The sequence below is a fragment of the Neolamprologus multifasciatus genome, chromosome 1, assembly GCF_963576455.1.
Source record: "Neolamprologus multifasciatus chromosome 1, fNeoMul1.2, whole genome shotgun sequence".
Taxonomy (NCBI): Eukaryota; Metazoa; Chordata; class Actinopteri; order Cichliformes; family Cichlidae; genus Neolamprologus; species Neolamprologus multifasciatus.
The window spans coordinates 9,952,789-9,968,955 of record NC_140439.1 but is presented as its reverse complement, the minus strand read 5'-3'; the positions used below and the strand labels follow the sequence as shown (position 1 = coordinate 9,968,955).

Below are 16,167 nucleotides of genomic sequence, written 5' to 3'. Positions count from 1 at the left end.
TGTTCGTCACCCTGTAAAACTGTGCTCCACTGAATGTTTTACTACAGTATTATTACATTACTGCAGTGTCATTGCAACATAATTATTTTGAACTGAAGCAGCTGCCTCTTCTCTTGATATTCTTCCGTTAGATTTGCCATGAACAGAGTTCTTGAACGCAGTTAGTCTCAGCATTTCAATCGTTAAATCGATCTGGAGGTTTAATGAATTGGCGAGAGCAGCTGGCCTCTTTTCTTTTACATACATACATACATAACAGTCGTGCACCTATATTAAAGAAATTTCATCCCTGAACAACCGCGCACTCATTTTCAGAATTGTCTCTCATTCCAAACTGTTTTTTTATTGAATCACTCATAGTTACTCATTCAGGACCCCATTTTCAAATTTGTAGTCTTTCAGCGGGCTACATCTTGATGACTAATGAGTTCCTATTGGCGGATGATGCATCAAATTGTCCCCTACAGCTAGCCTTTATTATTAGCCTCTCACACATGCTCTAATGTTTTAGTAACCTTTGGTAACCCAAATTGATCTTTGGATTGCACAGATTAAAACAATCATGGCTAGACTTTAGTAAACAGCATGAATTTCTATATATGTACGCCCATCGACCTCAGTGTTAAAACCGTCTGCCCAGTAATATGTAGCTCATTAGCAGCAGATCTCCTGGATCCTGCAGTTTTCAGCATATACTTCTGTGCATCAGACGTGTTCCAGAGGATCTTGTTTGACTGGAAGGATCAGTGCAGCGGCTTCTCTATTGCAATCTTCGAGATGTTTTTGTGGTGTGCCGGGGTGCACTGGCCTGCTGAATGGTGGGGTCTGCAATATTTATGAGGTGGTGTACGTCAAAGTAAAATCCACATTCATGCCACCACCCAAGCAGAACATTACATTGTTGATCAGCCTGTCAGCGGTTTAAATTGCTTTGAATGTTTGATCACTGTATAGCACCCCACACTTGAAACACACTGGTTTATATGATTGCATAATTTTTCTAAACTGTGCATTTAATTATTGATGGTGAGTGATAAATAAACCAGCCTTAACACATGCCCAAAGCTAGTTACTTAACTTCACCTGCCTACCGCTGTGCCTGTTCTGTAGAACATCTCTGATCTCTGCCCCTCTCCTGCAGCCTGGCTGCCTTGAATCTCCCTGCTGTTAGTACAGCAGGTGCTGCCACTGAATTCTTCTGCATTAACAGGCATCGCTTTCTAGTGCTTTCAGGTTTTTCCTACCCACCATTTTCTTTGCGTTTCATCTCCATGCTTAGAAAATTTAAGAACGGTCAGACCTAACTTTGGTCTGACCGTTCCTCGGTGGACACGATGTTCTCTGGAATATCCATCAAATGTGATTGTTGCACCCGCTCTTTGCAAAAGAAAGGGTTCAGTAGCTTTTAATGGGAAGAAAATGTCAAATAATATAAATGGAATAATTGGCACTGGCAAAGTGTCTCAGTGGCTGTATAAGATGTGAGCCTTTAAGCGTAATGAAGCTATTATGTTTAATGAAAAAGAAGAAAAGAGAGACGCAGCTCCCAGCAGACAACAGGTGTGCCAACTGCAGCATCTGATTATTGTCATTATCATGGAGGAGATAAAATAAGATTTGAAGTTGGTCGTCATCATTAAGGACAGAGAGCGTTACGGTCACCTCACACACCGAGACTCCTGCAGTCCAGCAGCACTAAGCCAGTCATACGACATCATTTGGAGCGAAGGCGATGAACAGTAATGGCAACGATTTCTGTTCCGTTCGGCGTCTGATGTTATTAAGTTATTGCAACAAAATAGCAAATGGGCCGTTTCAGAAATCATATCAAGGGTGCCAGATGCTGCCCGCAGAAACAGCCACAGATTGTATGGTTCGAGATCAGAGGTGGGCAATTCATTTTCCCAAGGGGCCACACGAGAAACTGGGACTATTGTGGAGGGCTGAGCTCAGTTCTGCTCAGTATTAATTTTGTCTCCTTTAAGCTTCTTTGTGAGACCCTCTGCAACAGTCCCAGTTTCTCATGTGGCCCCTTGAGGAAATGAATTACCCACTCTCGCTGTAGAACAAGTGCTGTGAATCCCTTGAACATTTCAAAGCTTGTGAGGTGACTTTATTTTGTATCTAAAGCTAGTGTTACAAGTTCAGGAGTATAATTTTGATATTCTGATCTAAACCTTTTATTCCTTGAAAGTACTTATAAGAGCTCCTCAAAATGATTGCTTTTCAAACCAGCATTTTCTGAACTTTTTCAAACTGTAAAATGTTAAATTTCCACAATTTTTAGATGAATGTGCTGATGGATATTAGCCAGCCAGAATGCACAGAATGCTCCTGATTTCCCACTAAATGGTCAGATAAATGTTTTGTTATCATTCTACAGAATATGGTCATCATATTAAGAAAGATTACATTTCTATTTATTGGTTTATGATTTATCAAATGTTGGAGGTTTACATTGATGTTGACAGTCTTACAGTAAGAAGGTTCTGGGATCGACTCCACCACCTGCTGCTGGGACCTTTCTCCGTGGAGTTTGTGTGTTCTCGCTGTGTCTGTGTCGGTTCTCTCTGGCTTCCTCCTACAGTCCAAAGACATGCAGATTGCAAATTGCCCATAGGTGTGAACATGAGTATGAACGGTTGTCTGTCTCTCTGTCAGGCCTGTGACACACTGGCAGCCTGTCTAGGGTGTAACCTATGGCAGCTGGGTTGGGCTCCAGCCTCCCTTGCAACCCTGAATTGGATGTGGAAGAGGATTTACAGATGGAGTTGTCAAATGTGAACTGTGAAACAAAGACTCTTACAGAAGACGACAGGTACTGAACTGAAGACATGAGCTTCAGCAATCACCAATAAATCTTGGTTTCCTCTCGTAAACTGCAGAATTTGAATTCGGTGCCATTATGCACAAAGGGCCAAGCTGACAAACGACAATGGTTTTCGCGTTTCAAAATGAAAACGTGTAACCTTTGAAAGCTATTTCTCTTTGTGAGATCAGCTTCTGCATAAACCACTGAAAGCTTTTTTAAAATAAGGCATATTTACGCCCTTCAGGTGACAGCTTGTTGGCCTTCTGAATTTCACTAGCGCCTGCGGCTTGAAAGGCATTTTGACAATAAATTAATGTGGCTTGTTTTATATTTTGATTCATGTTTGTCTGCAGATCAAGGATTCTGTCCCTGTAGTTCTCAGTGAAGCACAGCAGCTCTCTCTTCCAATAATACCTGCATTCACTTCTGCACTGAATGTGGATATCTGTTGCGTACCTCGCTTCAATTGAACGCGTACTCAGATGTTGCCCTCAGTGTGTTAGTATTGTCCAACTGAATTCAGTTTCAACAGCTTCCCAATGTGAAGTCACACATTTTATACTCGAGTGATTTTACTGTCAGCTTCCAAGCGACAAGTAGAAATCAGATGCTGTTCAAGGCCACCGGCAGGTTTGCGTTGCTCAAGTGTCTCGGAGCAGATGGGAGTGTTTCTTTTCCCACATTGAAGTTTTATAAATGCCTCATAGTACCGTTCAGTAAATATTTCAATAATGCATGTAATACTGGAGGAATAAAGGTCTGCTGCTTTGTCTTGGTTTGTATTTTTGTGGCTCTTGTCAATGGTTAAGTGTTCACGGTGTCAAACAATGTCAAAAAAATCCCGCTATTCATTCACTGACAGGCGAACAGAAACGAGGCTGGAATGACAGGTTCAAACAAAGGCTCGACAGCATTCACGCACAAAGACACAGTCACCATTTTAAAAGCCCTGAAAATTTTTAAGATCTATGAAAAACTTTGTAGACAACTACATCACAGCTGCAACTGTTTATGCGAGAGGGCGAAAAGTTGAATAAACTCTGCTTTTGTCAGAATTACAAAGGCACAGGGTCATCTTTTAGATAGCTCAGCCACACAGGCAGAAGCTTGATCCAAAGCCAGTGGATGAATGGATTCAGAGATTCTTTATTTGTCACCGTTAGACTCAAACCTACGTGACAAATAAAGGAGACTGCACAGTGTTTTAATGATGCAGAGTAAATAATGGCAAATGGTAAATGGCCTGCATTTGTATAGCGCTTTACTCAGTCCCTAAGAACCCCAAAGCGCTTTACACTACATTCAGTCATTCACCCATTCACACACACATTCACACACTGGTGATGGCAAGCTACATTGTTGCCACAGCTGCCCTGGGGCGCACTGACAGAGGCACTGACAAATAATGTGTACAGTAGTGTGTGAATGTCAGCAAATCGGTGTGTGCGCAGAGTCTGAGTGAGTCAGTCAACCAGCTTGCTTTAGAGTCTTTTGAGCCCAACTTGCTTAGGTGTGCTGTATCTCTAACCAGGTCAGCTCCACCCACCGATTTCCTGTAAGAAATTGAAAGACACAGCAAAATAGGACAGGACAACAAGAGGCCAGCCCAGAGGCCGTCGCCAGTAAATGAATCGCTGGCATAGACAGGTTCTGTTTGCACCACCACCACCAGGTTATTAGACATGGCAATGGAAACAACAGCACCGGAGTGCAATTTCAACAAATTGTGAACTTCAGACAATCATTGTAGAAGCCCAGAAAAGGAAACACGTTTTATGTGATGGTCTGAGGTCTAAAATCACAAATGGAATAAAAATACTGAATGGAAACAAGTAGCAGAGGCTTTAACTAAGTTCAAAGCCAAAGGAACCAAATGAAGGTAGAAGCCATATTTGAGTAACCGCTAACACCTGTTATTGGCACATCTATGATTCTACCCTAGCAATGGATTTATATACATATATGCATATGTATATTCTTTTGCTAGTACAAAGGGAAGGAAAAATTACAGCAAGCAAACTTTTTCACCACTTGTTTGTGCAACTGCCAAACTTTCTCTGTTTGTATTTCTAAAAATTACGGTGATAATTCAATGGGAACGGTGTTAGACCATAAAATGCAAAATGGTATATCTCCATTGCAGAAACATTTAATAGCCATAAATCAATCAAAAATACATAAATTCAACTTTTACTGTCATAATATGTAGAAATATTTTTTTTTTACTGTGAAAATCACTTTTTTTTTATCACTTTTATGCTGAAAATACAAAAATATCATATATATCAACAGAAGACTAAATAGTGGCAGAGAAAGTGTCTGGATATACTCCCAATCCAAAAAGGCCTGTGCTACCGTGACATCGCTGTGCAACCATAAGAGTGGCACAAGGTCAGGTTGAAGCACCTCGTCTCGGTTCCCAGGTCCAGTAAGATTTCCACCAAGAACAATCAGATCAAACATGCTGCTCTCATCGACATGCAAGGCTACAGCTACAGCTCAGATACGCATGCAAGCATCCAGTGTGCCGATAGCCCGGCCTCGATTAACTTCAGCCAGGTGTAGCATGCTGGCACATGATAATGTGTATATACTGGTTTTTGTAGATCGACTTGAGAATGTGGTAAATTGAACCATTTCTGAGGTGTACAAGTGAGTTCATTTGTGTTTGGTAAGCAAAGGAATAATCCTGCTACTGACTAAAAATCAACTGAAATTGAAAACTACTTATAGAGTATGTTGGGTTCTTGAGAGATGTACTGAAAAATCAATCAAAAGATAGATGTGCATTTCTTCTTTCTTTTTTTTTTTACCCTGTTAAAGAATTTTTGAAAGGCAGTTAGAGTCTGTTGATTTTATTATGACAGAAGATGAAGTCTGAACCCAGCTGTACATCATCTAGTTCTTATTTGACCTGAGCCCTTTTTTAACTGACACGTTAGAGCATCTTTTCACAGTGAGGAAAATGATGCAGAGATGAAGGTGGAGGCGGTCCAGGGGAAAGTACAGTCCAAAACAAGATTCATGAGAATCCATTGAGACCAGGACGGAAAGTGCAAATTCGGCACACGCTGCACTTTTAGACAGAGTTCAGAGTTAACACATACCACTTGAACACCACAGAATTCTTGAAAAGGCCAGAGCTGTGAAAGAGAGACTGTCTGTCAACATCAATGTAAACCTGCTGCAGCGCTCGCTGGAAATGGATGATATTCATGAACCAGGATGAGTGGAAAATGCAGGTGACGTGGACCTTGGCAGGACTTGCATGCAATGACTTGTGATCACACACGCATCACTTTTCCAGTCCAGCTCTTTTTACTCACAATGCTCTCGGTATCACGACTGCCCACACACACACTAGCCATAGACTCTTCATTAGAGCCTCTCACAGGCACACTCATCCATCCCCACAGGCAATATCACAGGCCTGCCTCTACAGCATGGGTAGCAATGACTGTTCAGGTCACAGCCTTACAGTTCAGTGCCACTGTAAGGATTTTTCTAAACTAAACTGTTGCTGTTACTTAAGACAGTGTGGTGCTTGTGCTTGCACGTAGTTGAAAGCTTCTTAAATGTGTTGAATGGGGCTTTAAATTTGCAATAAAGGGTTTTTGGACATATACGTGTTTTTTAAGCTGAGCAGTCATAGTTTTCTATTCTAATAACTTTACCTGCTAAATCCTCCTCTGTGTTGGCCAACTAAGCAGCCACAAAAAGCTGCCAAATCCCACATTAAGAGCAAGGAAAGTGAAATCCGTGGTGTAGTCCACTAAGTAATGGCTACAACAGCCAAAGAATTGTTGCAAAGACATTGATTGCGGTTTCTTTTACATTTTTTTTTTTAGCTTGCCCTGGAACGTTGTTGATGGGTTAGTGTCTGGCATGGCAGGTTCAGGTTTACTAACGTGGGGTTTCCCCCCCCCCCAAGGTTTTATGAGAGTCTGCAGTGGATGTCAGACAATAAAAATATGAATTTATATATTTTCAGATGCAGCTTTCTGGTCCAAGGGGTTTACACTCGGGCAGCATTTTGATTAATAACTTCGAAGATGTCTGAAATTTTGGCTTACTGCATGACTTTCAATATTGATCCAGCCGAGAACTATTTTGCCGCGTACCAAGGAAAAAATATATATATATTTATATACCAGTGAAATGCAGAGTTGATTGTGTTTGCTTTCTCTTGCTCTAACTCAGCTCCTTGATGTAAGGACATTTATAAAATAGCACAATCAGGAAGGTAAGTCTGCAGAAATGAATAATTAAATTAGAACAGCACTGTAGCCTGTTATGCTAGCACTTACCCTTTACTACAGTGTGTCAGGCAGGCTTTTCTCCTGTGTATCTATCATATTGACACACACAGAGCTCGCCACCCGGCTTTAAAATGTCTGTGGTGCCCGTGTGTCACATAGCTTTCATTGCAAATGCCACTGCCATTACTTCTGATGTCCGCTTTCATCTGCACAGAGACAGCCACTTCCTTTGCTTTTGATAATCCATCTCCTTCTCTTTACTTGCTTAAACTTCTGAGCAGCAGGATAACTAAGACTAATGATTAACTTTCTTTTCTTCCTGCCTCTCAGGTACACAAAGATTGTACATTCAAAAGTGATTTTTAAATCTAGTCTGGATGTTGAAATTGTCTTGGAGACAAAAACAAAAAACGGCAAAGCAGTGAGAGGGTAGAGAGAGGGTTCTTCTTTTTTTCTGTCAACTTGCCTTCAGAATAAATTCAAGCAATGTCAGACATGAAAAATTCAGGCCCTTCTCATGTTGAAGTGATACAGCCGGCATATGTGCTGCTCCTTTACTCACATTACTGCTGTTTGTACTGCTGAAGGGAGACAGAGACAGCAGGGCTTCGAATTTGAAAAGTTTTCCCAAAGAATATTAGGTCAGAGAGAAAGGATTAGTAGATAAGGATGTTGCCACATGGGATCCTTTAGCTTAGGAGTGTTTTCTATCATGGTTTCTTTATACAGGAGGAAAAGAGTCGTTGTAAGGGTTCCTTCGCCTATGTATTTATCACAAGACATCTTAATAGTGAGTTCACTTTTGGGGGCTAATGTTTGCTCATCATGTGCATATTTTTTTCTGTGTGTGTCTCCGCAGCCATGCTACGAGCGGGTAAAGGACTGGCTTAATGAGAACCTGGTGGCACTTTGGATCTTTGCACTATGCACAGCACTTACTCAGGTAATTACAGCTGGAAAGCTGTGTGATTTTTATTTTTTTTCCCCCAAGAATCTTTAGCTCCATCCTCGCTATCTATGGCACTGCTTCAGAAAAAGGCTCCTACTTTGAGATAAATAAATCTAATACTGCCCGTTTCCTTTGCATTAAGCGTAGGAACGCAGGATTTTTTGTGGACAGCTTGAGCCCATATAAGCCTCTTGTGTTACTGCTGAAGACCACATAGGGAGGTTTGACTTTCCATAAAATTCTTTTATCTCCTTTCCAGCCAAGTGATACGTGATGTGGTTTCACAATCTGGGAGGAGAAATATGCTCTGCCTGAGAACATCGATCACACGAGGCTCCTGTGTGGCTGTAGGCTGATTTTTAGTCACCCATTAGAGTCTCAGTGCCCTTGAAAACCCTGCATGCAACATCCTACGTGATAAACCTACACGGAGCAAAATGAAAACTAGATCGAAGAAGGAAGAGCTTCGGGTCTTGTCGTAAATAATCTGTGGTACAGTACAACACAAGGAATTATTTACGGTTTAAATAAGTGCAAGTAAGAATTTTACAAGTGAAAAACCGAGTGAATATCTAACAGAACGTGCAGAGACTTGTGGTGTAATTATAGACTCCACACTCGCCTGTTCAACTGCTCGTTAACACAGATATGTAATCAACCAATCACATCGCCGCAACTCAGCAAACTCTATTCTGAGGTTCAAATCGAGCGTCTGAATCGGGAAGAAAGGTGATTTCAGTGATTCCTGTGGGATTTTCACACACAGCCTTATTGACGTCTGAGGTCAGAGGAGGATGGGCGGACTGCTTCAAGCTGAAAGGCAAGCAACAGTAGCTCAGAAAACCACTTATTACATCCAAGACATTCAGAAGGGCACCGCTGAATGCCCAACACATCAAACCTTGAAGCAGATGAGCTTCAGCAGCAGAAGACCACAGGCTGCAGTTTACAAACAAACTCACCAAAACTGGGCAATCCGGTCGTTAAGTGATGATATGACGAATCCTACTTCCGGGCCTAAAGTAGTCTGCGTTTAATATGGCTTTTGTGTTGTTAATATGTTTAATGTTATGTATTTTCTTCTATTTAATCTCAAAAAGCTCCTAAAACAGTCAGTGATCACTGTTGACCTCCCTCGGCTTTTATTACCGCTAATCATTTATTTAAGCTCAGTTTTTAAAACCTTAGGATGTAACTACAGCCCAGCCCATGCAGCAGTATATGAATGACTAACCTCGTATTGTGGATGGATTATCTCAGTTGTTCTCCTGGCTGAAGTTTGGTCCTTTTACAGCATCCTGCCATGCGATTACATTTGTTCCTGACCACTGAGAACACTCATGTTAACTTTTTTCGAGTGGAAAAAAAGTTAGCTTGTTTATATTATGCTAACATAGCTGTGTCACTAGCGGTCACGTAGCACATCATTATATACAAGCTAGCCCAAATTCAGTAACCCTACAAACGTCACTGCTGTTTAGTTTTCTGTCTTCATTTATGTTGGAAGTGATAACAGAGCTGTACATTTTAATTTGTTTCCAAAACCCCGCAGTCAGGACATGCTATATTGTATTTAGATAGAAGCTAGCGAGCTAACTTCCTGCTAACTTCCGTTTTCATGGATGTCTGGATGTTAAACTCAATTGTTACACCTGGTAGAGAACGCTGATCATTTTATTAAAGATGAAAGACTTTAGACAGTTTTTCAACTCTCAGTCAGTGTTGCCAACTTAGCAACTTTGTCGCTATATTTAGCGAGTTTTCAGACCCCCTAGCTAAAAAAGACGCTAAAAAAAGACGTGAAAACGCAAATCGCTTTTACTCTCAACAAGCAGTGGGTGTTGTAACGCAGTCAGTTCTTCTTTTACTCTTTTACTCTTATGCTGTTTTGTGGATCACAAGGTTTAAAACTACTTATAAACACACACACACACAAAATAACTCCACCAGAGTGCCTATTTCGGGTCACTTTTGCCGGTCCAAGCCCGGGTAAAGGAGCAGGGTTGGAATTGTGACATTAAAAAAAAACAATAATTGCTAAAATACATTTAATTTGTAGTTCTAAATAAATTCTAAATGCATTTAGGACGTTTTTTACTCACTTTATGTGTCTTCCACGATGTTATTTCTCTCTCCAACAACATAGATTACAATTACATTAGCATGACCAATTATGCAAATTAGGCGATGACGTCATTTAGCGACTTCTAGCGACTTTTAGGACAGCCAATAGCGATTTTCCTTACTGAGGAGTTGGCAACACTGCTCTCAGTAATGCCATAGTGATCGTTTGATATATGAACCTGCAGCGGAGTTTAGGCCCAGACATGGCTAGTGACGTCAGACTTAACGACCGGATAGAGGATTGGAACACAGTTCAGTTTGTTAGGGTTAGAATTTGGTGTAAACATCATGAAAGCACATTTTGGGCTCTTCGAACCAAATGACGATTACTCATTTTCCTTAATGACCACAGCGTACCCATCTTCCGATGGCTCCTCCCAGTAGGATAGAGCTCAGATCATTCCAAACTGGTTTCTCGGCATCCACATTCACCAGATCTCAGTCCAGTATAAACAGTGGACTTTGCTACAGCATTTTGGCTGTTACCATATTGATTTGAGAAACCGAAGGCACTGCATGGTCTTACCAACCACAAAGCCACATAAGGAAGTTCTCCACTGGCTCCATGTTTATAGACCTCCATCTTTTATCTGCAGTCTGTGGGTACATATAATTATTTACGATAGCTGATGTTAGTAAACAGATGAACTGATGGAGCACAACCGATATTACTGCTTGATCTAACAAAAGGCTTGCGTGCTTATGTTACACAAGATTTTTCATTAATCATCAGTGGATATTATTCACATCAGTGGCTGTTTGGCAAGATTTGCATAGGCTCGCAGACATCTCTTTATTTAGCAACACACAGCTTGCACACAGCTCGAGAGACATGTCTGAAAATCCCTTAAAGTGCAGCGTGTTTTAGGGAGCACTTTAGGAATAAACATTTTAGGAGTGGATGAGTTTTAGATAAACCCCAGAAGATATGTTTTTTTACTCATAGCATTAGAGACAAAGAATCGTGACAGTAAAGCAACTTCAAACCTACATGTAAGAATCTGCTTATACATAAACCCAAATATATCCATAAATTAAACAAACCACTGACTAGACAGTTCGGATAAATGAGGGATTATCATAATAGCAGTTCATATAAACACAAGCAACTGAAATTTTAAAGGTACTTATATTTTAAGACACCGTGTTGACTAAAATTGAATCAAGGGAGTGTAAAAACCATATTTTCATCCATCCTGGCTGTGCACAAAAGTTAGCTTTAGGGAAGTTTTATGGTCAAGGCTCAAGAGAAGTGTTTAATCAGGGTTTCCTACGGTGCGTGCGACACAGCAGGGTCTACAGGAACGTTTTAAAATGGGTTACAGATACTGGTAACAGCAGCCATTAAGCAAGCTCACTGAATTATGACTCTCCCACAAATCAGAAACAATAAGGGCCAGTTCTATATAATGAAACAATGTTGATTTATTATTCTAAAAAGTTCGAACTATATTAATGGAGCTCCATCATTTAATTCACTCTCAGTCAGGCAAACGCACACTTGGATTGCATCTGCATTGAGCCATTTAAATCTGAAAAGCAGTTTTTTTGTGTGTGTGTGCCAAAGTGATTTGCGCGCACATTAGCATTGCAGTGTCATTTCTGTGTCCACAGTGAAATGTCTGAATGCCACCATTTTGCAACATCTCTGTTTGTCCCCCGCGCACAATGAAACGACTACTTTGGCATTTTAAGCTTTAAGCACTCCAGAGACCAATTTAGTAAAAGGTCTGTTTTCGGGGGAGAAAAAGGCTCTTTTAGTCTGAATGTCTGGGTGGAGAACTGAAACAGAGAGAAAGAGACACATTTACAATTTACCTTGCTTAATGTGGACGTGTTCCTACATAGAAACACGAGCATTTATTTTAGTCTTATAACGAGTTAACACTTTAAATTAAGGCACCTTTGTTTACTTTAACTAGTTTTTTTATTGGCATGCAGATGAGTAGTAACTGGCTCTATAACTACCAAGTGAATGATTCAAAAACTTCCTTATTTTTCTAATAGAAGAAAAGTATGTTGTTGTGCATGAAATATTGCTCTGTATGGACTCCCATGAGGTAACTGTCACTTTAGCAACTCTTGAAAAATTGTGCAAACCTGCACAAATAACCGAGCGCTAACAGTGCCCGAATATCATCAAGTCTTTCCAACTCAGTCTCATTCAAAAGTGAGGTTTTTTTACCCAGTGAATCTACTGATATTTTACTTTAGATACAAGTTCCCCGCTCTAAAGTGAATTCACACTTAGTGAATTCATTATAAAAGACAACTGCCACTTATTTAACAGCCAAGTGATGTGTTACACCTTGAAAAAAGTGGAGAACCATTGAGATGCACAAGTTTGATTTTAGTGGTACAAGAACAAAGTCATCAGAAGTAGAACTATGTCCTTTAATAATGAATCACTTCAGAGGTTTTCAAACCTAACTTGAAAGTTTTTTTTCAAAGTTTCTTTCAAGGCTGAGAACAAATGCACTGCCTAAATTTGCTGAATAACTTTCCGCTGACTGGCTTTATCGCTGTGTAAAGGACCACACAGGTTCAGCCATATCTATAATGCATCATAATGACTCTGTGTGGGATAATGTGTGTGATCTCAGGTTGCATAACACTTTATAATACCAGTGTCAGTGAATTGTAACTTGATCATTACTTTTTACTGGTATCAAACGCATCATAATTATTGTGATGTTTCATTGTTATTAGTATCATTTGTGTTACTATAATTGTAGATTGTATTGTATAAAATAACGACTCTATGGATACATATTGTATGATGTATTGCATCATAGATATCATGTACAAACGTGTTGAGCCACCTCTTATTACTTTATATTTTACCCCCAAGGAGCCAAACTTTCGAGTCATTGTTCTATTATAGTTATTCTTTGTACTCATTTTGAGTCCAGTCCTTATACCTGACCATTTTCAGGGCAATGTTTTTTGTTAGACGAACATTTAAGAATAAATAAGTCATCTAACTCAGGGGATGGTGCTGTGTCTACAAATAACAGACAATTAATTTTAAATTGTGTCTTTGGGCACTTTACTAGCAGCAGGTCACAAAAAATTATAATCTGTTCTCATTTCTTTAGCTGAATCTATGAAAAATACCAAAGCTAGCACAGTTTTACAGACTTGAAATAGTATTTTCAACTCCAACAATGAGATTCCCAAATAGCTGTTAGCTGGAAACTTGAAATATCTTAGAATGGCATGCAGTGTGTCCTTTATAATTAATCCTAAACGAATACGAAAAAATCCAGCAAAAACCTGACACATGCATCTGGACCTTGACTAAGCTGTCTACTGCTCTCTGGAGCATTTCAGCCAGTAGTGTTGATGATCTCTTCAAAACTGAATTCTGATTGCAGATAAGTACTGTTAGATTTTCATTCACTGTGCAATACCATCTGGCAGCAGCTTCATTTTTCAGTATGACAATGATCCCAAACACACTGCCATTACAGTAAAAGTATAGCTGGATAGAAAAACACAGTGGAACACTATATGTCATGGATTGGCCTCCCAGAGCTCGACACTCGAGATTATTGAAGGAGTGTGGGATTGTGTTGAAAAAGAACTGAACAAAAAGTCAACCAACATCCTGAAGACTACTTAAAGAAATGACAAAACTTGACTAAGAGAGCTCAGACTGTGTTGAAGAATAGAAGTGATCATTTTTTATTTAATTCAATTCAGTTTTATTTATACAGCACCAAATCATAACAACAGTCTCCTCAAGGCACTTTATACAATAATATGACAGAGAAAACCCCAACAATCATGTGACCCCCTATGAGCAAGCACTTTGGCGACAGTGGGAAGGAAAAACTCGCCTTTAACAGGAAGAAACCTCCAGCAGATCCAGGCTCAGGGAGGGGCGGCCACTGGACGCGACCGGTTGGGGTGAGGGGAGGAAGACAGGACAAAAGACATGCTGTGGAAGGGAGCCAGAGATTAATAATAAGTAATGATTAAATGTAGAGAGGTGTGAAAGCACACAGTGAGTGGAAAAGGTCCCTGAATAAGCATATTATAACTGATATGTGATATTGACTTTCAACGTCTGTTTTTGTCTTACTTAAAAAAGATAAAGCAGAATATTTAGCCAACATATCTTACACTTATTTGAGTGTTGGGACTGTCTCCTTATCATTATCAGAGATACACTTCCTCTTCTTTCAGCTGCTCGCCACAGCAAATCATCACATCTGCCTCCTCAGTCTATTACTAGCATCCTTCTCTGTCACAGGAACCCTGTACGTGATCTGTGATCGTTCTCTCTTCCCTAGCAGCTCTGTCTTCACCATCCTTTGTCCAATAAGTTAAGTTAGCTACACTAAGAGTTCGCTGTAACAGTGAGAGAATATCTTTTTGTCATGTATGGTTGAGCAGGTACACAGCGATCCAAAAAGTGAGATGAAAAGTTCCTTTTATATTTCACTCCCAGACCTCTGAACCCTTTAATGGCCGGCCTGTTTTTGTTGTGTTTGTGCAGATCCTGGGTCTGGTCTTCTCCATGACAATGTTCTGTCAGGCAGTGAAAGTGGAGACCTTCTACGCCTAGCGATCGACCCTTCCCTTCCACCCTTTGGCGCACTTGGATTGTTATTCATCGGAGAGGAACGGACATAGACCCACCCTGTTCTCCTCGTTCCTCTTTCCCTGCCTCTCCACCTGCTCCCCCTTCCCCCTCTTCTTTCCAGCGGTTGTCCTCTCTGTGACATTCGCTCTAGGATGTCACCGGTCCGTTTTCTTGCTAACTATCAACAAGCACAGTGTCAGTGTAATACCTGAGTTCCTATGGTTTGCTCTGTGTCGAAAGCTAATTTCTGTGATACATTTTATGAAACAGTATTACAAACATGTATAAAAAAGAAAATAAAACAAAATCCAGTGTAACCCCTTTTTTAAATCTGTGTTTCAGTTTTAAATTATTTTATGGTTTGTATGTGTTTTCAAAACGAGAGCTACAGTTGAGCAGTGTGCACTGTGTAAAGTGCTTTAAGTGCATGTCTCCTGCAATGATGTGTATTAAATGTTTTGGCTCAACCTTATCTTGTCGTTCCTTAACAGAAAACACCATTCTGGTTTAATGTGTAGTCATGCTTTTTTTCTGCCTGGCATCTTGGATACTAAACAGGAGCAATGATGGAAAAAAGGGGAAAAAATGCCACGTAAAATTGTTAATTTGGCCTCTCTGCCACGGCACACTGCAGTCATTAAAACATTTTGTAGCGCCTAACTAATCAGACATTAATTAGATACTTTAATGAAACATGTGACCAAGTCTGAAGCATGTGACTTTTTTATTTTTTATTGGCTGGATTTTTTCATGAGACACGGGAATAAAGGGAGGAATTTAAATGAACAGTACAGTAGAAGGAGCCTTGAGACTGCCCTGGGGCAATTTCCCTTCCAGCGCCAATCAGCACACCAATGACAAAGACTCATCTTTAAAGTCTCCTCTCGCCCTTTTATGACTCCCTAAGTTCCTTTTTTCACCTCACCTTGGACCGTCGACTATAATACAAGAAATACACAGAGTGAGTACACCAGAGACAACCTTTGATTAAATAACCCTAAAGGGGGGAAAAAGCTTTAAGACTTGTTTTCATCTGTAATTTAAAGTGCTGCAGGTGCTGGAAGTCTTTTTTGCTTTCATTGTGATTTCTGGTCCATTGCTTCGTTTTACTTTCTTTAATTACAAAGTCATGACCTCAAAGGGCAAAAGTTCTAACATTATCAAATATGTGGAAATAGCCCTCCTGAAATCAACCCAAGAAATTACAGTCAGCAGCTAGGTAGAGCTACAGGCCTCATTACTGTTTTCATATGAATCCAAATGGACCATTTTCAGACATACACAAGTGTTTCTTTTACCATATATGCATAGGATTATGGGAATGTTGAAAATAGGAAATGCAATAAACTGACAGAGCCTTTAAGGATTCTGGAGATATCTTCAAAACAGCTTTTAGTGTTAAACCACTTTCCCACCAGAGAGTTGCAGATAA

At 40.2% G+C, this 16,167-nt stretch overlaps 1 protein-coding gene across 4 annotated transcripts in view; it reads left to right on the top strand.

The window, feature by feature from the left end:
* tspan4a (tetraspanin 4a) overlaps positions 1-15,202 on the top strand; it is a 152,942-nt gene extending 137,740 nt beyond the window's left edge. For all 4 annotated transcript variants that reach the window (XM_085154411.1, XM_085154416.1, XM_085154401.1 and 1 more), the window contains 2 exons: positions 7,931-8,014; positions 14,649-15,202. In XM_085154411.1, the coding sequence (XP_085010537.1) occupies positions 7,931-8,014; positions 14,649-14,717 (153 nt within the window). In that variant the 3' untranslated portion in view covers positions 14,718-15,202. The remainder of the gene's footprint in view (positions 1-7,930; positions 8,015-14,648) is intronic.
* The last annotated feature ends 965 nt before the right edge of the window (positions 15,203-16,167 follow it).